Source organism: Lonchura striata, chromosome 19 (genome assembly GCF_046129695.1).
Source record: "Lonchura striata isolate bLonStr1 chromosome 19, bLonStr1.mat, whole genome shotgun sequence".
NCBI classification, from domain to species: domain Eukaryota; kingdom Metazoa; phylum Chordata; class Aves; order Passeriformes; family Estrildidae; genus Lonchura; species Lonchura striata.
Window position 1 is genome coordinate 5469717 of NC_134621.1, and position 27346 is coordinate 5497062.

The window sequence follows — 27346 nt, forward strand, 5'->3', positions numbered from 1 at the left end:
GCGGGATGTAGGGATGGAGAGCTGGCGGAGGAGGAGCCTCGGGCGGAGAGCGGGGAGGGCCGGACCGGCGAGCCCCGGTTTGACAGGAGGAGGCAGGGAGGCAGTGGGACCCGGCGGCGCGGGGACGGGGATGGCGTTAGCGGCGGCGTGAGGGGACAGCCCTGCCCGGCCCTGCCCGCACCATGGGCAGCGCCGACTCCAAGCTTAACTTCAGGAAGGCGGTGATCCAGCTCACCACCAAGACCCAGGTAGGTGAGGGCCGCCATCTCGGGCGGGGGGGCCGCGCCATGTCGGGAACCGCCGCCCTCAGGGGCCCCTCACGCCCGGCCTGCCGAGCAGCCCCGGCGCTCCCGGGCGGTCCCTGGTCAGGGCTGGGGCTGCAGTCCCGCCCGAGCGGTCCCTGGTCAGGGCTGGGGCTGCAGTCCCGCCCGGCCTGCCCGGGCGGTCCCTGGTCAGGGCTGGGGCTGCAGTCCCGCCCGGCCTGCCCGGGCGGTCCCTGGTCAGGGCTGGGGCTGCAGTCCCGCCCGGCCTGCCCGAGCGGTCCCTGGTCAGGGCTGGGGCTGCAGTCCCGCCCGAGCGGTCCCTGGTCAGGGCTGGCGCTGCAGTCCCGCCCGGCCTGCCCGGGCGGTCCCTGGTCAGGGCTGGGGCTGCAGTCCCGCCCGGGCGGTCCCTGGTCAGGGCTGGGGCTGCAGTCCCGCCCGGGCGGTCCCTGGTCAGGGCTGGCGCTGCAGTCCCGCCCGGCCTGCCCGGGCTCCCCCGGCCGGGCCGGGCGCCGAGGCCGGCGGGGCTCCGGGCAGGCTGCGCCCATCACCGTGCCGCCGGTCTGTGGAGGGGCACTGCCAGACGTGTCCGGGCCCTGTCACCGCCTCTGGTGACATTGTGCCTTGCTGAACAGCGTCTTGTGCTAACGGAGCAGACGCTGCTGCCGTGAGGGATGGCCACAGCTCCTGATGTATTCCGCTTGCGGGTTTACATCACACGGTTTGCCGCTGATCCCTTTTCTGTATCCTTGCCCCCACCCCCGCGCATAATGGGTGGAGAAGCTTGCCCTGTTTTTAGGTAATATCTGATGGAAAGGGCTGTTGGGCAGCTGTGCTGTTGGCAGCAGAGGTTTCCATCTCTGATTTGTGAATGCTTTATTTCTGCAGGCTGAGGTGGAGAAGGAGTTAAGTGAAAGGGCTGTGTGAAGGGAGGGTCGCTGTCTAGAGGTCTGACATATGTTGTGCCTGTCCTGGGAGCTTGCTTGGTTTTTGTTTTAAGTGAAGTGCCCAGCAGCAGCAGCACATTGGCAGAAAATTAGTAGCCTGGCCTTCTGTCTAAGGAGCAGAGGGATTTTGCTCTATGGAGAAGTCAAATCTTGTGTTCTTCTGAGCTACAATGGAGAACAGCTCTTATGATCCACCTTTAGAAGTAAGGCAATAACAGCTGCTAAGAAAACGTGGGGGTGATGGCTGAAAAATAGTTAATGACGTGGAATGAATTCACATGAAAAGGATATGAAAAGGGTGGTAGGAGCAAATCTGAAAACTCAAGAGACAGAGGCTACTACTGGGAATTGAATTATAGATGCATAAGGCTGTGGAAGAGACTGGAAAAAACATGTTTATACTTCTTAAAGCAGTATCACATTTATCTACATTGCTAAAGAATGGCTTTTGTGAATATATTCTTAAAAGCCACTCATTGTGAATGTAGGTAAAGAGAGAAGTGGGAGAATTAATGTTTTAAGGGATTCTTCCGAAGTCTCTTCTGCATGCCAAATAGTTCATAGTATCCTCAGCTTTGGGCTGTCCTTCCTTTGTGGGGAAATGTGCTTATAAAGTGAGATTGAGGGGTGGTAAATCAGGCCTACAGGGCTCTGCCCAGTCTGCTGTTCACAAAGAAAATCTTGTGAGCCAATCCCTTGGATCAGCAGCCCGGGCAAGAGTGCTCCCCTCCCCTGGTTTATCGGCCTGTGTAAGGGAAGAAGGTTCACTGGGGCCTGGAATGAAAAGGAAGGAGTAAAAGCTTCATTCTTGGCTGGATTAATTTCACGTCTCTGTGATATAGGTGAGACTGACTGCATGTGGAAAAGGGTGGGGTGTTGGCACTCCCTTATTTACATTCTGTAGAAGGGCACCAGTGTTTGCTTGTGCAGAATGCGTGACTGGGCTCTCCTGGAGCCTTCTGATCTCTTACCAGCAGCAAAACCTCCTGGTCCATGAGATCCTGGTTCCAAAACCAGGCTGCAGTAATGGACAGAGCCAAATCCTTCCAAGCTATTGGTTCACAACATGCTTTGCTTCCTCAGCAGCCTGTCTCCTGTTTTGCAGCCTTCTCCTCTAACATTAGGGAGCTGGACAAAGAGATTTTCATCAAATCATGTGTAACGTGAAACTCTGAGCTCAGAATGCACTGTGAGGTCTTCCTAAGGCTCTGGTGGGAAGAAGTGGTTGAACCAAAATCACTGTTCACTCATTGGTGAACGTTTAGAGTTGGCACAGAAGTTAATTTTTCTTAAAAATAAGTTTTTATAATATCCGGACTTTTCTTAATTAAAAACGAGTGTTCTCATGTGAGCATTAAAAAAAATTAAATAAATCTGTAAGGAACATAACACTTGAATACTTACAGCACACGTGGAGCCCAGAATTTGAAAGTGGAACCAAGTCTGGACACAAATGGAATTGACTTAATTGATTTTTTAACCGCCAGAGAGAAACTCTAAAGGTGTAAGAAAAAGAAAAATCACTTCAGAATTATTTCAGTGATTAAAAAGGGCAGTATTACCAGAAGGAAGAAATTAACTTATGCCACAGATGTATTTTTATAGTCACACGTGGAGAAATGGTCTTTAGGATTTTTATATGATATGTATATATTACATTACACTGCACACATTATACTGGTAGGGCCCGTCCTTTTGATAATGAAACAGATGTGCTTCATAATAGAGAATGTGTGAGCCCTCCCAAATTGCCCATAAAAGTGCTGCCTATTTAACAGATGAAGGGAACGTGGATTGTGGATATGACAGCTCAGCAGGGCCGGTCAATTGCCGGTCTGGGAGCTCTGACTGCTGGAGGACCCCCTTTTCTTTTCCCAATCAGTTGGGGTTCCTGCCAGCAACCAGCTGGAAGATAAGAAATTTTGATCTTGTGTACAAGCTTGTTAGATTTTAATGGGAGCTATGCCTCTGCTTTTAAAGAGACAGGAAGAATCAAACATGAGGGACAAACCCCAGTCGTTTCCTTTTCCGTGATTTGGAAATCCAGGAGTACGATGGGCTGTTAGCTTGAGTCTGATAAAAGCACATCTTATGCTTGGAGAAAGGCTGGTCCCTGGCAGACCATTTCTTACAATGTTCAAGCTTGACTCAGCTGTCCAAGAGGCTCAGGTTGATCAAAAGCAAAGTTGTCTTAAAAGCAAAGCTCTAACTAACACTTCACACAGCTGACTTGTCCTGGTCTTTCCCTGCCAGACTTGTACAAATCCCATTGTCCGGTTTGCTTTGCAACACTGTCTCTGCTGTGAGAGTAGAGAACTGGTGGTAGACGAAGTTTCATTTGCTGACTGCAAAGATCCTATAGAAAAAAGTTATTATTGTTCTGAAGCCTGTGTAGAGGTGCTGTCCTTGGCTAGAGGGATAAAATCTTACTAGTTATATATATATATTTAGAATAAGTCTGTCCACAGGCTTTCCTTTCGCAGTGTCTCACAAACAGATGGTACAAAGATGTGTGAATTTCCTCAAACTAATCCTTGACCCTGCAGGGTTACCTGGTCTAAAGCTCAATCAGGTGCTGCATGAATGGTGATGACACACCACAGCTCTGCCACATTTGGGGTGGAAAGGAGCAGCTGCTCTAACAGATCACCTGAGCTTGTGCAGTACTGGCTGGAAACCTGGGGCAGGGACGAGGGATTTGCTCTGCTGTTGAGCCCAAGAAAAAGGAGAGCCCCTGCTCCAAAGGGTTGCTGCCATAGCTGGTGGGATGCTTAGCTGGCATGTTGGCAAGAAGCAAAACGAGAACACACTGAGCAAGGCTAGTGGCTGCTTGTCCCTTGGTTCTCTGCTGATGATCTGCAGCAATCTTAGAGTTAGGGCAGTCCTCCAGTGGGGGCCCGTTGGAGGAATTGTTAGGAATGGACATTTGATTTAAGTCATAAGCACAGAGGGCTCTTGGTTGGGAGGAGGTACAAACACACAGACACACAAACACACACTGCCAGAGTTTGTGTGAAGAGAAAGTGAAGGTGGTTGCTGGTGTTAGGCTGAGGACAGTAACAAATAGGCGAGACTGTGCTTTGGAAACTTTTCCTGTTTTTAGGACATGGTCAGGCCCTCTCTGTTTTCCTGTTTCCTCTGAGGTATCCTGTTTGTCTGGGGATTGCCTGCTCAGGCTGTAATTCTCTGCTCAGTAACTGGCACGAGGCTTGCAAACCGAGTGTCTTCTTTTCCTAACTTCTGCAGTGTGTGTGTGTGGTGTGCTTCAAAGAACCTGAAACACAACATTTACAACTAGTAGTAAACAAAGAATGGAGGTGTCCAGAATGACTGGTTTTACCTTTGTTTGGCCAGTGTGCAGGTGAGAGGTCTTAATTGAAGGTAAAAGTCTCCCTCTTGCCTGCTCTGTCACACCACCTTGGACCTGCCCACTGTGTCCTCAGCAACATTCTGCTCTCCAGCTACCTCACCCCTGTGGTGTGGAGCCTGGCTTGGGCATCAGAGTCTCTCTGTCGGTCAGCTCTGTACCTTCAGCAGCCTCTGCCATGAGGTGTGTGTGGGTCAGGAGGTTCCTTTGCTCTCCAGTGTGTCAGTTGTGTTTCCAGAGTAGAGTCAAGAATTGATTCCTCAATTCTTACCCTCATTGCTCTGCTGGTGGAGAGCTGATTGTCTGCACTATGCCAGAGGAGCATCAGGCTCTTCCTTACCTGTGCTGAAGATTCAGCTCCTCATGAGCTCTCTGGCTGAAGCACTGTCAAGGCTAGGAGTGCTCTGGGATTTGTGATTGCAGCGTGTGCTGTACCAACACTTGTACCTAAATCTTGACATTTCCAAATGAGGATATCCCTGGCTGGTGAACAAGGCTGATCTAGGTCTCTGTATTTCCCTCCTCTGTGAGGCTGAATACAGTTTGTTGAGTGAGCTCAGCTGAGGAAATGGATATTTGGATCTCCAGAGATGCTGCATGCAGAAACAATCACCTTAAAAACAGCCAGTTATGTTCTATCAAGGAGATGAATATTGTGTGGATTGAGTAGCTTCATGATGCCAGGCTGGTAATTAAGACAGAGGGCAGTGGGGATGTGAGTGACTCAATACTGAACCCATGTCCCAGGATTGTACATGGGATACCATCTGTTGATGAAGAGCTGACTTGCTGCAGCTATTAAAAATGCAAGGTACTGGTGTTTTAGTGTAATTTGGTTACCAAGATGGCAGCAGAGACATGAATGCTGCTGTACATCCGACATTGCAGCTCAGGGAACTGCCCCTGTGCTTCCCTGCTCCACGGCACTGCAGTCAGAGTTCCTCAGTCCCTGTTGGGCTGCGGTCTGTAAAACAGCGGCTGTGTTCAACCTCTGAGGAGGCCTCAGGCTAGTGGGAGGTAAAGGGATCAGTGTCTACTGGAGGGAAATGGTTTTCTGCTTCCCCTCTAGATGAGAGTGAAGGCATTATTTATGCATGATGCCCAATTAGCAGCAATTGCTGCGTGCTGTTGTCAGTGGGAGTGGCTGTGGCAGGCAGCCAGGATGTACATGTGGCAGTTCTACATGAGGCTGTGGTGTGTGGTTTGAAATGGGGTGTAGGATTTGTAGGGTATTTCATGCATTACATAGATCAGATTTCCAAATACTTGGCTCTTTTTGAGGAGTACAATTAGAGATGTGATGTGCAAAATAGCTTTCCTTTCATTTAAGCATTTCATGCCCAGATTACAAAGAGCTTAGCTCTTTCACGTGCTCAGCTGAAAATCAGCCTGTGAATATTAGTTTGGATTGTTCCTACAGGTTCCCTCTAGGAGCTGTGGTCTTGAACCATTTGGGAAAAGTTGCTCTTCCCTTGGGAAGAATTTTGGTGGAGTCTTGTTTTGGTGTCCAGGTAAAAAAAAAATTAGGTTTTCAACACGAGGGGCTGAGTTTAATAAGATGTCTGAACACACAGGGGTTTTTTCCTGGTTTTGTTTTTAAAGACTGGGGAGTTGCTTGGGCTGGTTCATTGTATGACTGGAAGGACTAGGACCAGCAGCACTGAAGCATTAAGGCAAAAGGCTGCAGGGCAATAACCTGCTGTACCAGTCTGAGGTGGCTGGCCCCTCTCACTTTTTGGCCTGCAGTGATGGTGACACATCACATGCCCGTGGGCTGGGGCTGTTAGTTCAGGAGGTGACAGCAAACAGGACACACAGCAGCACTTCTCTGTGTCGGAGTTGTGAATGACCTATTCTCCCCCAAGTGGCATCTGAGCTGCATTTAGACACAGCATAGAGCTGGACAAATTTTCAGCCTTCTACAGCAGATTTGGGAGTGGGCAGGACTTGTTTAAATTAAACACACAGTCATATTTTTGTCCCTTTCGTATCTGGCATGCAAGACCCACCCAGTGGTGCTGATTATTGCCCTGAGCGCTGCTGTTTGCTCTGGAGCTGGTGCTGGGCGCAGGCAGGAGGGGCTGGGGGTGCTCAGGTGAGCAGCTCTTCTGACCTGCCAAGCATGCCCACACCATGCCTGGTGAAACTCCTGGGAAAGCTCACATTTTCCTCTCCTAACTGCAGTCATGGATCCATCTCTTTCACACTGCTTGTCATAAACAGGTACGTATTTTTCCTGCCCCTGTAGCTGGACCCCTGGATGGGATGAGTACTTGTAGCTGTGTTTGGGCAGTGCCTATCTCTTGGCAAGTATCAGAAGAAAATGTAGTGGAAAGAGGTGTGTTCCCAGGGCTGGGTTGGGGGCTGAGCTTCTGAGACCACAGGTTTGAAATGGATTGTTTTCTTTGGTCTCCTTCTTCCATCTCCTCTTTGTATGGCACACTTAGTGCTTTTTAAGAACAAAGCCTTGGCAGCAACTGGCTGCATTGAGCCCAGTTCTCTATAAATATTTGATTGAGAAAAATCAATTGCATTTTATCTATGCTTTGAGGTGGGTCTCTCAGTTCCATGGGTCTGTTTGTGCCCTAATGAGATGTCCCTGATTACTTCCTCGAGATGTTGGTTACAACAGAAGTAATTCCAGTGCACATTCAAGGCTTCCTTGACTTGCTCTGAAGGTGGCAGAGTGCACAAGGAGAGCCTGGCCCATGTGCAGTGGTGAAGATCTTGGATTACTGGCAGCAGTTGCAGACAAACATGCAGCCTCCTGTATGTCTGAAGGAATATTCAGTTTGGCAGATAAATCATCCAAAGCCCTGGAAACAGAGGCTGACATATAAAACCAGTGTTAGTATGTTTTATTTAACCTCTTCTTGCCTCATTCCATCCCCAAGCCAGGCATAATTGCTGATGATTGGATCGTATGGAATGGTAGTTCCACATCTATAACAACATTTGTCTCTCCACAGCCTGTGGAGGCCACAGATAATGCCTTTTGGGACCAGTTCTGGGCAGACACAGCCACTTCAGTGCAGGATGTCTTTGCTCTTGTACCAGCTGCAGAGATCCGAGCAGTGAGAGAAGAATCACCATCAAATTTGGCAACTTTGTGTTACAAGGTAAGTTTGGTGCTGTTTTATTCCTTTTGAGCTGTGCTAGCAAGGGTGTCCCTGGATCAACAGCACTGTGGTTTCCAAGGGATAACAGGTACCTTGTACCACACAATGTGCTAGCTTGTCCCTGTCTCCTCTTGAGGGTAATTCTCAATGTTCCTCTCATAGGTTGGCACAGATCATAGCTGTGCTATGGTGTTTGATCAGTCTGGGGCCTTTTTCCTCTTGTCCCCTTCCTGTGTTTCACTCTGTCCTCTTGGGTCTTACCTACTCTATAAACTGCTTCTTGCTCAGGGGATTTTGTAGCAATGCTGAATATTTGTGGGGAGGCTGAAACATCCTGTTCTTTGTACCTAATTGTACCTCACCATGCACCAGTCTGGTTTCAAGCTGAGAGATCCCAGAGGGATCTCTGCACAAATGCCTGGGTAAAGTTTGAGGAAGATCTTAAGATTTTTCTTCATTCTGCTGTGATAACAGAACATTCCTGATGCTGCTTCTGCTGTTATCATGTCCTTGTATGGAGCACAGGGACATTGAACAGCATTTCCTACCCTGCCAGGTTTGGCAAATTGTCAAGCTGTGGGCAACAGCCTGAGACTTACTCTGCCTGGGAAAGTGCAGGTGTTAACAATGCTCCTGATTTGAGCCATGCCAAGAGTAGCCTTGAATTTGTAGTTGAAAACATTTGGAATGGCACGTTTCCAGTTTTAAATAGTTGCTGCCATCCTATTTTTCTTTCTTCCTCTACAATATGTGAATGAGACTTACTGAATCATAGTGAAGGTATCTCTGACTGTGAATTGTACACAGATGCATGTAGATGATACGTGAGAAAAAATATGAACGTGAGGAAAACTGCAATGTTTTTTCCCTGGTATTGGCTTCTGGCAATGAGCAGTTTGGGAATTGAGAAGGGCTTAGAAGATCTGTAACCCCTTTGACTCTCTGTCTTCTTTCTTTCAAAACCAAGACTAAAATATGTTCTCTTCTCCCTACTGGAAACAGGTGTGTTGGGAGGTCTTGTCACTGCAGGACTGTTTATGCATGAGCTATAGATCTTGGGATATCAGTGTTATAGGAGCCCCTCTAGCAGGGCTTTTGCTAGTCTGAGAGCCCTGACTTGTGCCATGTGCAATGGTGCCACTGGACTTAGCAGTACTGTGTGTTTGTGAAGAGATGTCATTTACAGTCATGGCTGGAGACTCAGGCTGCACAGTTCAGCTCAGTTAGTGTGTGACAGGCTGGGACAAACAGCACTTAAATACCCATTAATGCAGTGACGCAGGCTGGCAGAGTCAGTGACCCAGGCAGTCTGCCATGAAAATAAGCAGGGACACATGACCTCATGAATTAAAAAGCAGCAAGGTGAATCCTTGTTGAATGTTTTGGCTTTCATTTCCCCTCTGTTTCTCCTTGGGATCAGGGAGTAAGAGCAAGTAGGGGCAGCTGCGGAGGGAAGAGACTGCTTTTTTCTATCTGTAGGTAAAACCTCCTGTGGCTGTAGTTGCTGCCTGGTGAGACCCACATCTATTCTGAAAAGCACAGTGACCCTCCACTGGCAGTTGCAGCAGCCACTGGATGGGCTGCAGAGTCTCAGCCCAGGTGGTTTTTCCAGAGCAGTAGTCCTGTTCACTGAGGCAGTGGGGAAACCTGGGCTACCATCCTCTTCTGCAGCAGGACCTTGACAGATGCTGCTGGAGGCTGTATCCCTACACATAACACAGGCAATAGCTTAGCTGCCACCTCCTGAGTCAGGAGAGGTCCCTGTTATAATCACACTGACAGAACTGTCAGACTGTGTGTTTCTGTGTGATCATCCCCTGCCAGTGCCTCACTCGATGCAGCACAGTGCTGCTGCCTTGGTCCTTCCTGCCTGAATCTCATGTGCTTGCTGCAGCTGATTAATCTCATCTGCCCTTTTCAGTGCATGGTGTCATGGAGCAGTGCTGGAAGGAGCCTTCTGGTGCTGTGGCTGTCTGTCTCACGTGGCACCACACATGTGCTGGCTGCATGGATTAGCCCTGGCATTTGAGGTTTCTTGCAGTGGAACAGCAGAAATTCAAGAAGGTCTGTTTAAAATCATTAACCGTGTTTTTTTTAGAGTTTCAGACAGCAGCTGTGCCATTAAACTGAGAGCAAATGGACTTCCAAGAACTGCTTATAAGTCTGTGTGAGGGCATCACTAGCAGGACCGACCTGCCTAGCTCTTGCTAACTTGTGCCCAGGCTAATGCTGCCTTCCTTGGTTTTGTTTCCTTCAGGCTGTGGAGAAGCTGGTGCAGGGAGCAGAGAGTGGCTGCCACACTGAGAAGGAAAGACAAATTGTCTTGAACTGCTGTCGACTCCTCACCCGTATCCTGCCTTACATCTTTGAGGACCCAGACTGGAGAGGTTTCTTTTGGTCAACTGTCCCTGGAGCTGGCCGAGGAGGGGTCTGTCTCTTGTCAATTATTCTTCTTTCTGGAGGGTGATGGGGAGGCTGCAGTGAGGAGACACTATGTGTATTTGGGGGCAACTTTATTCCAGTTATTTCTATGTGGTCAGAAATTTGGTGGCACTTTCTAAATTCTTTCCCTTCCTTTGATTCTTGCTACATCCTCTGGATGTTTCACTTGTGTGTGTAGCTGTAGGAGAGCACTGATATGTGAGGAAAGGCTTCTCCAGTACAACTGGAGGTATGACTCTTAGTCAATATGAGAGCTGTACTGACGGCTGTATGACTTTCTTAGACTGAAGTGTCCTTCTTCCATTAATTACAGTTGATTTAAGTTTCAAATCAAAATGCAACAGGGTGTTTGCACTGATTTTACAGTGTCACATTTATAAGTGAATAGTGCCAGAGAAGCTCTTGGCATCGTGACTCAATACCCTGCTTGTGACCTGAGCGATACACTTTTAGCCAGGGCCTAACCTGGGAGATGAAGCCCGCAGCTGAGCAAGAGTGGTTAAAGAGTGGTTCTGTTTCTGGCTCTGTCAGTGGAATGCAGAACCCTGGGGAGTGTCTCAGCCTCCCCACATTTCTTTGTCTGCAGAGCAAGCACAATAGTGCTCTTTTGCATCCCTCAGAGGAACGGGGTGAAAGTACTTTAGGATCTTCTGCAAACAGGAGGAATAGTAGCACTGAGAGCACAACTGAGTTATACCAGGAGCATGTATTTGCCTGCTTCCTCCCTCAGCAGCTGCTCTGTGCATGGAGAGCCCTCTCCTATGAGTTTCTGATCTGCAGGTCAGTGTGGCTGTACTGAAGTATGTGGTTCTCCTGAGTCTAAGTGCAGTGCAGTGTCTTTGGGGACAGTTATGAAGGGTTGGAAGTGGTTGGTACAGTATAAACTGGTACCTCTTGCTGTCTATGCCTGTCACCTCTAATCTGCTTTTACCTGAGGGCACATCAAAAGGAAGTTCTAGATGAAAAGGGAAGTCTTTGCTAGTCCTGCTTTGTGATTTGTGCGGTTGGGAGGGTGGTGGTTGTCAGTCTTTTCATCCCTGCAGGGGCCAGGGAGTGCTGGAGAAGCTTAACAATGGAGGAACTTGTTTTGGGAAGGAGCATGCAGGGGTGCCTGGTGCTCTGATCCAGCCAGGCTGCTGTTACTCCTGTTTTTCCACTTTGTTCAGCACCTAGAAAAGAGTTTCTCAGCCTCAGAGTGGTGAAGTCACCCCAAGGTGATCCAGACTAATCCATGTGTGCTGTGTTGGGGAACCCTCCTGAGAGTGGGTGGAGCTGTTGTGGTTTGGTGTGCTCGGTTATTTAATCACATGCATTTAACCTGTAAGGCTGGGATAACCAATAGATCTCAATACATCCATGAGGTCTTAGGGAAGCTGGGATCACATCTGATCTGGAGCAACAGCTTTGCTGTATGGTGGTTGTTTTCTGTCTGGGAACTGAAGTTGATGGTATGCCTGGACTCTTAGTAAATATCTCTCTGATTGTCCTTCACCTGCTTCATGATGGAGTGATGGATGGCAGAGCTTCCTGGAGCCATGGCTCCTCCCTCCTCTATGGGAGTCTGTATTGTGTTCAGATCTACTGGTTTTTGTATGTCACCATGTTGGATATGGTGTTACCTGTACCCTGCAGGGACATTTTTTCTGGCAGTTGAGATACTCTTAGTAAAGATCACTCTTGGAAAAGAAATCCCCTTGGACCCTAATGGTCGTCATTTCACCTCTGACTGTGAGCACAAGTCAAAGCATCTTCGCTGGCTCCATTCATCCCCTCTGTGCCAGTTCTTACATCCAGGCTCTTTTTGTGGTATCCTCCCTGCTGTCACCAAGACAGATTCAGAGCCACACAGACCATTATCTCCATAGCTGCCTGCTGTGATTGAAGAGCTGTGTGTTGTGCTCAGGCTGACAGAGGCCTGACTGAGGTAGATAAGCTCCTGCCATTCCTGCTCTCTGCCTTTCCCTCCAGCACCGGTGTGTGGTGGGAAGTCCTCCCAGGCAGGATGCTCTTTGACAGGCAGGATCTGGCAAGGTTTCCCGTGGCAACAGCTGCAGAGGAGTAGCCATGCATGCTTGGAGAGATTCTTTGAATGCTGGAGATGGCACAATCCTCTTTACTGTTGTGCTCACGCTGCCATGGCAGGCTGGGGCAGCCCCTTGCGTGATGCACACAGCCTCACCCTGTTCTGTCACCTCGTTTTGGGCAGCCCATGCAGAAAGAACTTTGAGGGGTTTTATACCTTATTGCTACTGGTTGGCTTCTCCCTATTGCTGTCTCCATGCACCATCCAAATCACCCTCCTTCATGAATGTAAAACCCTCTTCTCTGTCCATGCTTCTCTTTCCTTTTGTCTTCAATAAGCCAAGCCACGTGGCAAGGTGTGCCCAGTGCAACTCTTCTTTTCCCCTGACATCTCCAGGCCTTTGTCTGCTCAGTTTGCTGTCATTAAAGAGCTTGTTCCTGTCCAGTCATCACCATCAGGGGGGAAATTTCTTTCCTGTACCATCTGGGTTTTTGTCCTTTGTTCCTTCTGTTCCCTCCTGTTCCTGGTGTAATGTCTTGCCTCCCTGTGTGTTTTTGGGGAGTGTATCTTCTTGTGCTGTGACATACTGGTGCTACTGTGTGTTCTTTGCTCACCCTGAACTGACAATGCTCTCCTGTTTGTCACTTCAGGGAGATGAAGATGATGAAAATGCCCGGCCACTGGCTGAGTCCTTGCTCCTCGCTGTCACAGATCTGCTCTTTTGTCCTGACTTCACTGTGCAGAGCCACCGGAGGAGCACGGTGGTGAGTTGGAAGTTGAATCATGAGATTATCTGCATAGAGGCAGATTAGCTGTGTGGTGGGGGGGGAGATCCTGGGAAACCCCAGCAGTTTCCTACAAGCCTGCAGGCAGGAAAACACTGATTTGCTGAGCTTGACCCCATAGTGAGTAATATCGATCATCATTTTGGGTTCCTGGTATGGTCTTTGTGCCTTCTAAAACAGATGTTCTGGGCATGAGTCTCAAATGGAGTGGCTGGCAACTACCCCCACACTACAGCTTACCCCTCAGGAAAAGGTGGTTGTGCTGGCAAACAATTGCTCTTCTGTTGTTGCCAGCAGAGTGGAGACCTTTAGCACCTTGTTCCTCTCTCTGGCAGTTTGGTGCATTCTGGCGCAGGAAGCAGCTGTTTGCCTGCTCACATGTGCTGTGATCTGAATGAGCAGATGGCCTCTGTGGTGTCTTTCCACCTCTTCTCCCTCTTTGTATCGTGGCAGCAAAGACATTTAAATATGTTCTGATCCTTGTGGTGACTGTCTGTACCTAAGAGGAGTTTCCTGAAGCAGGGATATCCCACCAGGTGTGCTAAGAACAGAGAACAGATTGTGGTGCATCTCCCTCCTTCTTTCTCCCTGCAAGTGACTCTCATGGTTTTTGTAGGTTCAGTCTATAATCAAATAAAACAGTGGACCTTTTTGGGATAGATCTGACACAAACTAAAAATGAGCATGCTAAACCATGGAGTGTTTGATGGCTGCAAAATTCTGTGACAAATCTGAATACTAAATTGATTGCCTGGGGTTTCTGAGTATTAGAAAGAGAGTTGTAATCTGTCACCTGGGGCTCAGGGGGCAAGGCTGAATCAGAGCTGTGCTGTGAGTAAGTGGTGCTGAAACAAATGGACTTCCTGTCCAGTGCTGTCACCTGGGATGGATTGCACAAGTCAGGGTGACAATGGATTTTCCTGGGAGAGCCTCCCCCCACCACTTGCACCTGTGATTTTTCCCTTGGCAGCAGCCAGACTGGTTTTTCAGGATTCTGGGCAACTGGAATTAGACACTGAGATTGTGAATGATTTATGTTTCTTGCTGCTGGCTGCCCGTCTGCTGCCTGCAGCCTCTGTAGTCCTTGCTGAGCTGACTTTTCCTCCCTGGGCTTGGTCTGACTGCAGCTTAAGAGCAGAGAGATGGGTACCACCATCTTATGTTCATGGCAGAGCAGCATGTGGCCCCAAACATACAGGTCATGGTGGATTTTGGTTGAAGTACCACTGAGTAAAGAGGAAGAACTGTGAGACAATGGGCAATGGAGACAATGGACTGACCCATATTCCCACTGAAGTCAGCCCTAAAATTATGGTTGGAAATGTGGGCTCCCTCCATCATGCACAGTACTTTTTGTCAGTGTTTTATCCTTTGCTTGCAAAGGCTGAGCTCTTTGAAGACATCAGCACCTGCTTTTTCAGGCCTGGAAGGGGGTGCTTTTGTACAGTTCAGCTGGGTGAACTGTGTCTGGGTGCTTTTCTGCTGGCTTTTTTTCCTAGAGAGGCTGAACTGCCTTGGATGTACCAGCATTGCTGCCAATTCTGGCTCCAGCCTTCTGTGACTCAACCTCTTATTTCTCCCACAGGACACAGCAGAAGATATCCACTCCATTGACAGTTGTGAGTACATCTGGGAGGCAGGAGTGGGCTTTGCTCATTCTCCACAGCCCAACTACATCCATGACTTGAACAGGTAAGAGCTTCTGCAAAGGCAGAATGGAAAGAAACTGGGATCAGGAGAGGGAGATCTGGGGGAGGTGAGCTCTCTGCCTCCTTGAGTGTCCAAGATTCCCAAGGATCTTTCTGCTTGCTCCTTTCTGAGGTAACAGGACTGGCAACACAGAAAAAAAACACCCAGCTGACCTTTTGAGTAGCTTTTAGTAGTGTAAGGTGGGAGTCAGACTGTCTGCAGCAGGAACTGGGTAAACACTGCTGTTCTGGAAATGCCAAGGAGCTGTGTACTGGATTTCTTTTTTGTAAGGCAGCAATTCTGTTTAGCTTTGTGCCAGGAAAGGAAATGAAATGGGCTTAGCTCTCCCTGAGAAGGACTTTCTAGATGGGACTGAGCCTTCCTTACGTGTTGTGGTGATTGTGCCTCCTCCCTGCTCCTGAATGGCTCCAGGCCTTTCCTTCTCCTTCCAGGACAGAGCTGCTGAAGCTGTTGCTGACCTGTTTCTCTGAGGCCATGTACCTGCCTCCCTCCTCAGACAGCAGCAACACCAATCCCTGGGTACAGTTTTTCTGCTCTACAGAGAACAGGTGAGGGTAAAGGGTGGGGGTCTGGGTGCCAGGGGGAGAAATATCTTCAAATCTGTTCCATGGAGTGTTTTGGTAATGGGTAACCATAGGACTTGTTACCTCCAACATCCAGGGACTGTTCTTTTGCTTTGTCCCTGTCTCATGTACACCCCAGTAGTATTTCTGCTTAGTGAGAAGTGTTCCTCAGCAGCAAAAGGAGAGTCTGAGCAGGGTGCCACTGGAGTTTGCTGCAGCAGGGATCTCTGTCCTGTGGGAATGGCAGGCCCCGTTCCCTGCTGTAGACCCTGTTCCCTTGGGAAGGGGATGTGGTGTTGGTGGCGGATGAATGCCGCCCTCTAGTGACATTGTACCTCTGGGACTTCCAGCTCCTCAGGTGACCCTCACTGTAGGGGAGTACAAACCTGGCTGGAGGCTGAAGAAATATAGTTTTGTCTTTCCAGTGGCTAGAGAGCTTTGAGATCCTTTCTCGTTTTCACGTTTTGCACATGATTCCTCTGGGAGCCCACGTGGCCTTTTTCACCTCCCCTCCCCTCTCAGTAGTCCAGGAGCCCAGCTGGGAGCTTGGCTCTTGGGTCTGAGCTGCTCAGTCATGGACTGTTGTCACAGGTTAGAGAAAATGTGTTTTTTCATGGTCCCAGGCTCCTGGGGAGAGAGATGCCTGTCCCTCTCCAAAGCAGAGACTTTTGTTTTCTGATGCTGCCTTCTGAGAGCATTTTCTCCTCTTCAGACATGCACTCCCACTCTTTACCTCACTCCTGAATGTCGTCTGTGCCTACGACCCCGTGGGTTATGGGATTCCTTACAATCACCTGCTCTTCTCTGACTACCGTGAGCCGCTGGTGGAGGAGGCGGCCCAGGTGCTGATCGTCACCTTGGACTATGACAGCTCCACCAGTTCAAGTCCCACTGTGGATGGCACAACCACTGGCACAGCCATGGATGATGTGGATGTGAGTGATACCAGAATCTGTATTTGCTACTCTCCTGATCTCACTGGGGTCCTCTCACCAGCTTGTATTGCATGTTGAGCTGTAGGACACAGCACTGCTGCTCCGCTTGCAGGACACAGCACTCTGCTCTCTCTGTTCCAATCCTGCTTCAGTCCTGTGGTCACTAAAGACCTATACATGACCAAAATACTAGATTTTGATCCCTGACTTAAATCAGGAGCATGTAAGTGAAAAGCCCATGACTTTACTATTCCATGCAGTGCTCTGTCTCCTTGCATTTAAAGCTGGATTGAAAGCTGAAGTGAAAAACATTGGTGGTTATACTTCAACTTCCTGAATATACCTTCTTGCCAGTAAGCATTTCCCTCCTTTTCTTTGAATGCAGCCTCCTGGACCAGACAATCTGTTTGTGAATTACCTCTCAAGGATACACCGGGAAGAGGTAATGTATTCCCATCCTGTACTGCTCCCTGTCTGATTTCATGCTGATTGCATTAGCCCTGGGCCCACCAAGGTCTCTTTCCTGATCTATTGGCAGGATTTCCAGTTCATCCTGAAAGGAGTGGCTCGCTTGTTATCAAACCCACTGGTTCAGACCTACCTGCCAAACTCTGCCAAGAAGATACAATTCCATCAGGAACTCCTTGTCCTCTTCTGGAAACTCTGTGACTTCAACAAGGTGTGGATCTGCTTCTTGCTAAATTTCACCCCAGCTTGGCTGTTGTCATTCTGGCTGGACCAAGCCCTGGTGAAGGGCTGTGGTGGGTAGCTGGCAGTGGCTCTGGGGTGCTGTGGTCATCAGCCCCACTGATGCAGGGGCTGGGGGTCTGGCTGTAGAGACAGCCTGGGAGAGGGGCTGCAGCTCCTGAAGGTCTGTGCTGGAAGCAGGTTCTGCAGCAGGTACTATAATAACTCTACAAATAACACTGGAGTTGATGAGGTAGTGCATACACAAACTTTTCTAATGTTCTTGAGAGATTGATTAACTTGAGACTGCCGGTCCTGAGTCCTGTGGATGGTGCAGGGTATATGCTTATGATAGTCTGAAATCCTCCCTTTTCTTCCAGAAATTCCTTTTCTTTGTGCTGAAGAGCAGCGATGTTCTGGACATTCTTGTCCCGATCCTGTATTTTCTCAATGATGCCAGAGCAGACCAGTGTAAGTTGGTTACATTCAATATTTGGAACATTTTGTGCTTGACAGTTGAGCTAGAATATTCTTGAGATGCTTCCTCCCTACCAGTTGACAGCATCTTGAATGCATGTTCCTGACCTTCTACAGACATGGAGTTGTCCAGTTAATTGGTTTTTATGTTTGTAAGAGGCTAGAAGCAGGACACCATCTATCCTGCAATATAGGGAAGGAAGATCCTTCCTTCCATTTTGAGTGCTCTTGTTGAAAACTGTGTCCCTGATCCACTGAAGAGGGAAAAATGAGCAATCTACTCTTGCTATGGGAGTAGATCAGGCATAACTCCATCATGGTGTAGTGGAGAGAAGTAGTCAGATCTTTACGACTACGATGACGGGTTTGCATTAAGAACATAATGAAGAAAAGCATCCAAGACTTAACACTGATAAGACTTAACACAGATGTGCTTGGGAAGGACACTGGTACTGAATATGGAGGGAGCTGTGTGTGGGATGTCCCTTATCAGGATGGTTTAGTCTGTGCAGTTTTCTTATCAGTCCCATAGTGTTTCTCCTCTCTCCTCACTGCCCCTCACAGAATTCCACTGGCCTCACTGTGACATGTTTTCCTGTTGTTTTTTGCTCCTTGCAGCACGAGTGGGCTTGATGCACATTGGGGTCTTTATCCTCCTGCTCCTCAGTGGGGAGCGTAACTTTGGGGTGCGACTGAACAAGCCGTATTCTGTACGAGTGCCTATGGACATCCCTGTCTTCACAGGGACACATGCAGATCTGCTCATCATAGTGAGTACAACTCCAGCACTTCTTGAACCCTCCTACTCCACAAAGGATTGTCCACCTTCAATATACTCACCCTCCCTAGACTGGAAGCCCACTGAAATCTAGGAATCCCTAATCTAGGGGGATGCCCACTGTTAACCTGAGGTGATGTGTCTGGCAGGGTGCATATGCATGAGGTGTGATGATATGATCCCAAAGAACGGGAGTCCTCATGGTGCTGCACTGCTGTCATGAGGGGGTGGGTGCATGCCCTCTACTGATAGGGAAGGCAGGAGATCTGGTTTGTCCCAGGCAGCCAGAGGTGTGTGGGGCACATCTGTCAGTGGGGACAACAGTGATACCAAGCTCAGCCCTACAACTTTGTGTTGCTGCAAATTTCAATGACCTTTCAGTCTGCCCACAAGACTGCCTATGAGCAGCTGTGTGCTTTGCAATACAAGCCTCAGGTCTCATTTGCCAGAGAAGAAGCTCTCAGCAGCTTCTGATAAATCTCCAAGAGGAGATTCCTATTAAAAGGAGTAAGAAGAAACCTGCCCACCATAACTGCTCTTGATGCTACGTGTTTTGCTCTTGCATTCCATTAATCTCAGATCATGTCTTTGTTTTAATTATGCTTAGGACTTCTCTGCAGACATGCCAGCTAAAGGTGGGAAGGTCAAGATTGCGAATGTCTGAGCTGGTTACAAAGCACCTGAATCTTTCCATGTCTGAGGATATAGTTAAAAATAGGACAAACATTTGAGTTAGAAATCTGCACTAAAATCAAATATATAATGATTAGTTCTGTGGCATTTCAAGCAGCTCTCATAAGGGTTCAGAGTCAAAATGTGTTGGAGGTGAAGCTGTCTCTTACTTCCTGGTGGTTTAGTTTTGTCCCAGGCTGCCTGAACATTGTTGAACAGCTCACAGGCAGTTTCTGTTTATGGTGTTCTAGGGCCGTAATCACATTCCCAAAAGATGCCTTGTAAATGAAAGCTTGTACTCCTGGAGCACAAGCCTGCAGTGAGAGCAGCCTTCCCCACCTGTGTAATTGTGGAGTGTGCAGGGCCCTGCCTAGGAAGGAATGGTGTCAGGAAGCAATGAATGTGGGGGTGGCACTGGTTTTGGTTGAGAGGGTGCTTTCAGTAAGGTGCTGCCTTGCTCAAGAGCTCCTTCCTTCCACAGGTCTTTCACAAGATCATCACCAGCGGGCACCAGCGGCTGCAGCCCCTCTTTGACTGTCTGCTCACCATCGTTGTGAACGGTGAGCACTGTGTGAGGGGAAAAACCACAGCCCACACTGCTCCCACTCCCCTCTCCCTGTGCCCCTACCTGTGTTCCCTAACACTGGCCAGTGCCTGCTGCTGGAGGGCACTGGTCAGTGCAAATAAGATCTGCCTGCATGGCAGATGATGGCAGAAAGATGATAGGGCAGAAAGAGGGACAGCAGAGTGCTGGAGCTCTCTTGGGGTGGCAACAGGACATTTGCCAGCAGGCCTGGTGAGGGTAGTTGGCAGTACTATCCCCTTCCAGCAGGGAGTGTCACCTCCTCACGGTGGCGGTGCTTCCCTTGGACCTAATGAATGCCCAGGTGGCTCCAGTTGTGAAGCTTTTCAGGAGGCACAGCAGAGGTGCTGTTATTAGTGTAAGACTAAACAAAACCCTCTAAAAGCAGCAATACTTAATTTTACTAGGCAATACCTCTGTTTCATTTGCTTTGTATTTGGAAATGTTTCTGTGGAACTGTTTGATCAGCTGTTCCATGAGGCTTTCTCAGAAGTGCAAGGATGGGAAGGTCATAAAAACAACATGGTGTATTAGTGGTGTATTTTTCAGAATATATACACCTTGGTTCTTTCTATAGTTTTTATTTGCTTTGCCTTCCACAGTGTCTCCATACCTGAAGTCTCTCTCCATGGTGGCTGCTAACAAGTTACTACATCTTTTGGAGGCTTTTTCCACCACCTGGTTCCTATTCTCTGCTGTCCAGAACCATCATCTTGTTTTCTTCTTGCTGGAAGTTTTCAACAACATCATTCAGTATCAGTTTGATGGTAACAGACTGCTTTATTTAGTGGGTTTGCACTAATTTAGTCCAAGAGAATGTCAGATGAAAGTTCAGAGGAAGTTCAAGGAGATGAGAAGTGAGAAGTGTAGAAATGAGCTGCATAGGACTGAGAAATTGGGTTAGTAGATAATCAGCATTAGGTTCTGGCCCAGGCAAATTTGGTTAGAACAAAATGAGATGGCAGCTAATTATCAACATAACCTCAGCCCTCCTGCAGAAGGTGAGATGCACAGAGAGGAAAAGAAGCATAAAGTGAGTGTGTAACACCTAAGTTGTGACTGGCTGGATGTTGCTGTGAAAGTGCTCATGTTGCTCAGCAATATAGGTGATGGGACAAAACAACTTTCGAGTGCCTCTCAGTTCTGCTTTGGCAGGTCTCTGGGGGCTGATGACCAAACCACCTCATCCAAAGAAAGTTCTGATATTTGCTACTTTCTAGGAAATGACTTATGCCTTCCCTGTTAATAGCATGGCAGTCTTTTACCTAATAAATAGTAAAGTAAGGTCCCTAACCTGGTCAAAATTTAATGTTTTGCTTTAAGCTTGGAAATCAAGAATGGCCATTCTGCTTCCCTGATGGGAATCTTGTGTGTGGCAATTGCCAAATCCAAAAGCAGCCTTTCTGAGTGTAATTTGTGTTTTGTATTGTAGGATGGTTTCATTCTGTTCTGTGCCATCTTGCAGGCAGTAAGAATTGTGGCCTTTTGGCTTTGCTATTTCAGTTCTGCATCTCCTCAAATTAAATGCATTGATTTGTTTTGTGAGTTCTTTTGAAGATGGAAGATTGTTGAAACTTGGCTAGTAACCTTTTCTTCCAAAATAGATGCTAATATGTAGCTTAAACTGTCCTTTTTCTTCTCAGCTGTTTGAATATCCCTCACCAAACCATTTCTTGTCAGCTTTCCAGCCTAGGAAGGCTTTCACTGAATTTTCTGTACTGCTTTGTAACGAATAAGAGGATATTGAGCTCTGCTCCTTCTTCCCTGTGCCACTGCCTTTCTGGGTGGGAGCAGTCAGGCTTTGTGTGCCCAGCGAGCCGTGCTGGGTTGGCAGAGCTCTTTGAGCCTTACTTCTCTGCTTGTTTCGTTGCTGTGATTCCCAGGGAACTCCAATTTGGTCTATGCTGTTATCCGCAAGAGGAACGTCTTTCACCAGCTGGCCAACCTGCCCACGGACTCCCAGTCCATCCAGAAGGGGCTGCAGCGCAAGAAGAAAACCCCTGAACCCATTTCTCGCACCAACTCCCAGGACGGGGTCTCCATGGAAGGGTCACGTCCTGCTGCCCCTGCTGAGCCAGGGACGCTGAAGACCAGTCTGGTGGCTACTCCAGGTGAGCTTTAGTTTACCTTTGGGACAGGAGAGGTTTGTTTTCTCTGTGGGATATAGTGTGGACTCACCCTTTCACTGGGTGTGGAGAGATTAAGAGTTTACATTTGTGAATAACTTAACTGCCAGTCTGAGTTTCAGATCAGTTAGCCCAAGCTGATCACAAACAAACTGCCTTGAGTTTCTGTCCTCTCAGACTTAAGTGTCCACATGACCATTTGTCTTAATCTTGACCTGTTGCCTCAGGGTTAGCTCTATCCATCTGAACCTGTGTTCCTCCTCCTCCTCCTCCTCAGGAAGCATTTTTGTAGAGAAAAAGTCCTTTGGGTTTGCTTCTCTTGTTGAAAGGGGAACGTTTCCAATATCAGCAGAGACACAGGGTGTCTGTGCATAGTGGGGCATAGAAGAGCCCTCTGTTTTTAAACCTATTTAATTAACTTGTGTTTCTGAGCTTTTCCTCTTTTGAACACAGGGATTGACAAGCTCACAGAGAAGTCCCAGGTGTCAGAGGATGGGACCATGCGTTCACTGGAGCCTGAGGCTTCCCAGCTGTCACCAGAGGGAAACCCACCTGCAGCCCTGAGTGATGGGGAGCCCTGGAGTGGGGTAAGGCTGGACACTGGTGTACAGGAAAGGTCTAGGTGTGAAGTGAACAAAAATAAGGGATTAGAAGAAGAGGTCTGTTGGCCTGTTGAAGAAAGGCATCGCATTAAAGGCAGTAAGCACACGTGAAGGGTGCTGGGACACAATGTGGTTCAGAAGGGCTGTTGCATTATCTTGGGTGTTTCGTGTTTGTGCTATGACACAAGAGCTGGGGCACTTGAGTGAACATGAAGACTATGACAGAGCAGCGAGTGCAGAATTGCCAGAAGATGTCCATGAAACCTCCTCATCCTGATGTTTCCAACTCGGGTTCTTACTGCTGTTTCTTTTTCATCTCCCGTGGGGTGGAGAGCTCTACCAGAACCTTTTAGCTAGCTGGTGCTGTGAACAATGTGTTCCTATGGAGGCTGGGCTGAGGTGCTGCCCTCAGAGTGGCCTTGAATAAATTGGAATGTACAGAAATCCCAAATACTCCAGGACCAATTTTACTTACCCTTCCCGACCTTGCCTGGTACCAGGTGAAGCCTGTGGCCAGCAAGACTTCTTAAGCACACAGTTAATTATGTTGTCCTTAAATAGGATCTTGACTGAGAACTTGTGGAAGGTTTTCTTCTTCCAGCAGCCCATGAAACATAATCATGGGGCTTTCCATTTGTGTCCAGCAGCTGGCTCAAGCTGTTCCCCAGCTGGAAAAGCACTAGCACAGCTCTACCCTGAGCTGGCTGTTTCTGGTTGTGGAGGTGACGAGTGAATGAGTCCATTTATGTGGAGGTGCAGGATGGCTCCTGGAAGGAAGTGTTGTGCCCATTGTTTTTGTAGAAAAGTCAGCTCTGTGCTGTAGCAGTGAATGGTCAGGGAGCATTGCTAAAGGAAAAAGCTGCTCTGTTTTCACCTTGTGCAGAGATTGACAGTGATTTTAGAGGGTTATTTCCTTCCCTTCTTCCCACCATGAATATGGAAAGCTAGGTTGAGTGTGTCATTCCTCAAGAGGCAAGTTATTAGATACGAATTGCTGGGAGCCTACCCTTGGAAAAATGCTATTTAAGATATTCCAGAATGGGTACAAAAATCCCAGAGATACTCAGTAGACAGAGGCTGAAAAATCTGTGGCCCTTAGCTATTTAATCTCTGTGCCAAAAGAAAGAATCATGCCTCTGAACAGTCTCTTGTCAGTCCTGTTTTAAGTCTGCCACTGTGGATTGTTCCAGCAGAGTGTCATCAGTGGTGACTGGAGCTGTGACCTTCCACAGGGTCCTCCAACTTCATCAATATTGCCATTCAGAGCACGTGGGTTTGGTGAATGAAGGTCGGGTGGGTTTGACATGTTCTAGAGACAGGCTGAGCTGTCTTTCCCAGTAGTGGTCTAGAAAATCTGGGGAGTATATCAGCAGAAAATGGATTGTATTTCTTACTCTTAAGTGTGATTTGCATTTGTTGGTTTTTATTTTTTTAAAAATAATGTTTATTGATAGGAGGCATCACATTCCCGGCGGGAACGAAGGCGTCTGTCTAGTGCATCCTCCAGTGGACAGTGGACTCCAACTCCTGACTGGGTGAGGACATCTGGATGGAGGAGATAAATAATGAGGAAGAGTCGTGGCAGAAATGCCTCACACTCCCTGCCCCTTCCCTGCCATCAGAGGCTTTCCCAGAGCAGCATTTCCTCACAGGCACTTGAGGTCAAAGCTCAGAACTTTAATTTACTGACATCTGAAAAGAAATATTTTATTTATCTGTTTCAAACCAATGCCCCACTGGTCTTATTGGGTGCCTCATAATTCTAGTGCTCCATGATTTATTGTATTGCTCCTGTGCACTGAGTTGACCCACCATCTTTGTGATTTCTGTAAACTTTATTTGTTGCAGAGATTGTGGAGACAGCTATAAAAACCTGCTAATGCAGTGTACTGATTTCTCTGCTATTTCCCTACCTACAGGTGATGTCTTGGAAGTCAAAGCTTCCCCTGCAGACAATCATGCGGCTCTTACAGGTGCTGGTCCCTCAGGTGGAGAAGATCTGCATTGACAAGTAAGGAGATTTTTGGAAAGGAAGGGCTGTGTGGTGTTTAAGGAGGTTGGCAGAGTTTGAATTTGGAGGCCCTCTAAAGGAAACCTTGTAAAGTTTAATTGAAAGCATCCTGGGCTCAGCAGAGTTTTTACTTTCCTTGCCAAACATCTTGTTTGTCTGATCCCTTCTGCACTCTGTTTACAGAGGAGAGGGAGTTTGTTCTCCTGGGCCATGGCTCAGTATCTGTGTTTGTTTAGGCTGGTCCTTCCTGCTGCAGCAGTTTTGGAGGTGTCTGTGGGACATGCTAAGGATGTTCCTGCTCTGTATCTTGGCAGGGGTCTCACGGATGAGTCGGAGATCCTCAAGTTCCTGCAGCATGGCACCTTGGTGGGGCTGCTGCCAGTGCCTCACCCCATCCTCATCCGCAAGTACCAGGCAAACTCAGGCACTGCCATGTGGTTCCGCACCTACATGTGGGGAGTTATTTATTTGAGGTAAACCAGCTGGGAGCAGCCTGGCTTGGTCTTTTCCAGACTTTTGGAAGGTCTACAGAGAGAATTGCATGCACTTGGCCAGCCCTGGGTTGTCTCATATTTACAGAATAGAAAGATGTTGTTCCCTTGGAAGAGACTGGGGTGTATCAGCTGCTCCGAAACTTTGAATGGATGACATGAAGGAGGTTGTTCTGAGAGTGCTGCTTGTTTGGGAACACGCAGCAGCAGGGAATAGAAAGACTGCCCAGAGGGTCTGGTGCAGAGATTTTATGCAAAGGTCTGGCTTTGTGGGATGTTGTAGATACTGTCATACCTGTAGGGTGCATTGTCTCTCAGCCAATGATTTCCTTTTATGCAAAGCTGAAGACTGTGCAGCCAGCTCCTGTAATCATGGCTGTGAGATTTGAATTCTATGTAACTGGCCACATGGAGTAAAGTGGCTCTTGTCTTTCTCTCTCAGGAATGTGGATCCCCCGATCTGGTATGACACAGATGTTAAGCTGTTTGAAATTCAACGGGTCTGAAGAGAGCGCTTAACCTCTACTGAGACAAATACACTGGATCTAAGGACTGTGGCGTGCTGCTTCATCACAGCTATTCCTGCATTTCACATCCAGCTGAGAGACCAAAAGGACAATCACTTCATTTACCTCCCTGTCATTTAAAGCTTTAATCGGGACCTGCTTGGACATCCCTCCCCCCAGCTCACTTCTCTTTCCTCACCCTTCACCACAAACCTTGAGTTAAAGATATCTAAGGGATTGTCCATTGTTGTGGTTGCACTAGAAATCAGACTGTTCTTAGCTCCTCTGTTACTCTTTTGCTTCTGAATGTGGTTTGAAAACCAATCTGACCCTGTCCTTGCCCTGGTCAGAGTCAGCATTTAATTGAAAAATACTAACTGTAAATTGGATGCAAAGGGAGAAGCTGCTATTCCTGCAGGACACAGGGTTTGGAAACTGCAGTTACTTCCATGTAGCTCCATAGAGTTTCCAGGGCATCCCTTCTGGCTGCAGGTGTCTCCCTGGTGTCTCAGTTGCATATAGGGAAGTCTTTCCCACCTAAATGAAAGGAGAAGATGTTGAAGGAAAACTTTGTGTCTCAGTTCTGAATCTCTCTAGTCCTTTCCTGGAAAGCTGCTTGAGAAGTTTTGTTGGTGTGGCTCAGAAGTTTTTCCTTGGCTTTCAAGCCCAGCAGCCTGTCCTTCATGGTGGACTGTTGCAAAGGAGCCTGTCTTACTTTTAAAGGCCCTCTTTAATCCATGTGAGCACACTGGAGGAAGGGACTGGCTCAGTGAGAGCAAGGAGAAGAGACCTGACTTAAACTCTTTTAAGTCTTCTCCTGTGGCTAAAAGGACACTGTCACCTGGGTTTGAAAGGAACCATATCCTTCCATCTTTGCCTGGCAGGTTGATGCAATGCAGGGAGCAGAAGGATCTTTTGCACACTACTGTTAAGGCAAGGGTTTGAGGGAGGCACTCAGGGAAGTTGTAGGAGGAGTTTGGAAGTTGTAGGAGGAAAAGCATCTCCATGTTAGTAGGGAGTGGAAAGTGCTGAGGCAAAGTGAAATTCTTCAGGGCATTTTGCTTATTGACCAAGTTACTGGATCTTGAATGTATTGGGTCCCAAGCACATGTAAATTTTGGGAAGCCAGAATGGAAATTGGTGGGAGATCCACTGTTGTTGGCTTGGTTCAGCATCGTGGGATTACACATTGGTGAGTGGAGACACCCTGGGGTTTGAGTCAAATTTTATGTTCTGCTGGTAGGGGCTGCTGTCTTAGACTCACATGGTCTGTAGGCAATGAAATGTGAGGAGTCCTGTCGTGAACTGAGACCTTTCCATCAAAGCATAATCCTTGGTGCTCTTTTATTCAGGCTCTTGGGAGGACTGCTGGCCTTGAGCTGTTTGCCACAGGTTAGACCCAGTGGCATCACTGCATGGAAACAGGTCTGTCACATTCAGTACAGGGACAGTGTGGCACACACTGCTGGCCTAAGGTTTGCAGCTGCAGTGGTAACAGCATTACCATTCTCTCCCAGACAGCTGCCTGTAGTCTGGTGGTTGAAAGAAAATGGAGTCCTAGGCCAGTAGAAAGTGAAATAAAATTGGAATGGTTTTCTGAAGGATAAGAAATATGTGAAATAGAGAGAGGTTATTCCCCCACCTGCCTTCCATTTCCAACCCACTTTGCCATCCAGCACTACTCCCATCCTGACCTCACCTCTGTTCAGGTGTAAACAGGGTGAGGGCTCTGTTTCACTTGGAGAATCTCATGTATAAGAATGTGATTTGGTGGGGCCAGGCTCTGATTGTATGGCACTCGCACCTCACAGCTGGAACGGGGCCTCCCGTGTCCCACGTGCTTTGCCTCTTCCCTCCCATGGATCTGCTGGTTCTCATGATCTCTTCCGTCCTCTCTTTTCTGCTTTGTTTCTTTGTGAGTTCCTCTGGAAGCCGTTTTGTTTGTTTCTTGGTGTTTGGAGTCTGATCCTTGTCCTGTGGAAATCAACTTGCACTGTAAACTCTTTGCTTACTTACAGACAGAAAGATAAAGATTAACTGAAACATGCACTTGGGTACTTTTTTTTTTTTCCCTTCTGCAGAGGGAGGTTTATAATCTTGTTTGTCTTATGTTGAAGTGGTTTGTGCCATTAGGGGACCATGGGCTGGCTTCCTCTGCAATGGTATTTTTTTTTTATAATCATAAAAGAATATTTGACTCTGGGAAATGAGCCTGAATTGTGTGGGTTTGGCCATTTCTGTGTTCATAGCATCATCAAAGAT

General features: G+C 48.0%; 1 protein-coding gene across 1 annotated transcript; it reads left to right on the plus strand.

Annotated features, from left to right (window-relative positions):
• HID1 (HID1 domain containing) lies at positions 1 to 27131 on the plus strand. Its single transcript, XM_021554658.3, has 19 exons — positions 1 to 248; positions 7544 to 7693; positions 9951 to 10121; positions 12809 to 12922; positions 14529 to 14635; positions 15085 to 15201; positions 15929 to 16151; positions 16537 to 16593; positions 16690 to 16830; positions 17219 to 17309; positions 17934 to 18085; positions 19247 to 19325; positions 19951 to 20115; positions 21232 to 21459; positions 21928 to 22061; positions 23531 to 23611; positions 23996 to 24087; positions 24402 to 24560; positions 25021 to 27131. The coding sequence occupies exons 1-19, from the start codon at positions 183 to 185 to the stop codon at positions 25082 to 25084; spliced, it is 2391 nt and encodes a 796-aa protein (XP_021410333.1). The 5' UTR covers positions 1 to 182; the 3' UTR covers positions 25085 to 27131.
• The last annotated feature ends 215 nt before the right edge of the window (positions 27132 to 27346 follow it).

Coding starts and splice junctions, on each gene's coding strand:
- HID1 (XM_021554658.3), top strand. CDS start 183: ATGGGCAGCGCCGACTCCAAGCTTAACTTCAGGAAGGCGGTGATCCAG. Junction 16,152..16,536: donor CAGCCATGGATGATGTGGAT/GTGAGTGATACC, acceptor CTTTGAATGCAG/CCTCCTGGACCAGACAATCT. Junction 16,831..17,218: donor AACTCTGTGACTTCAACAAG/GTGTGGATCTGC, acceptor CTTTTCTTCCAG/AAATTCCTTTTCTTTGTGCT.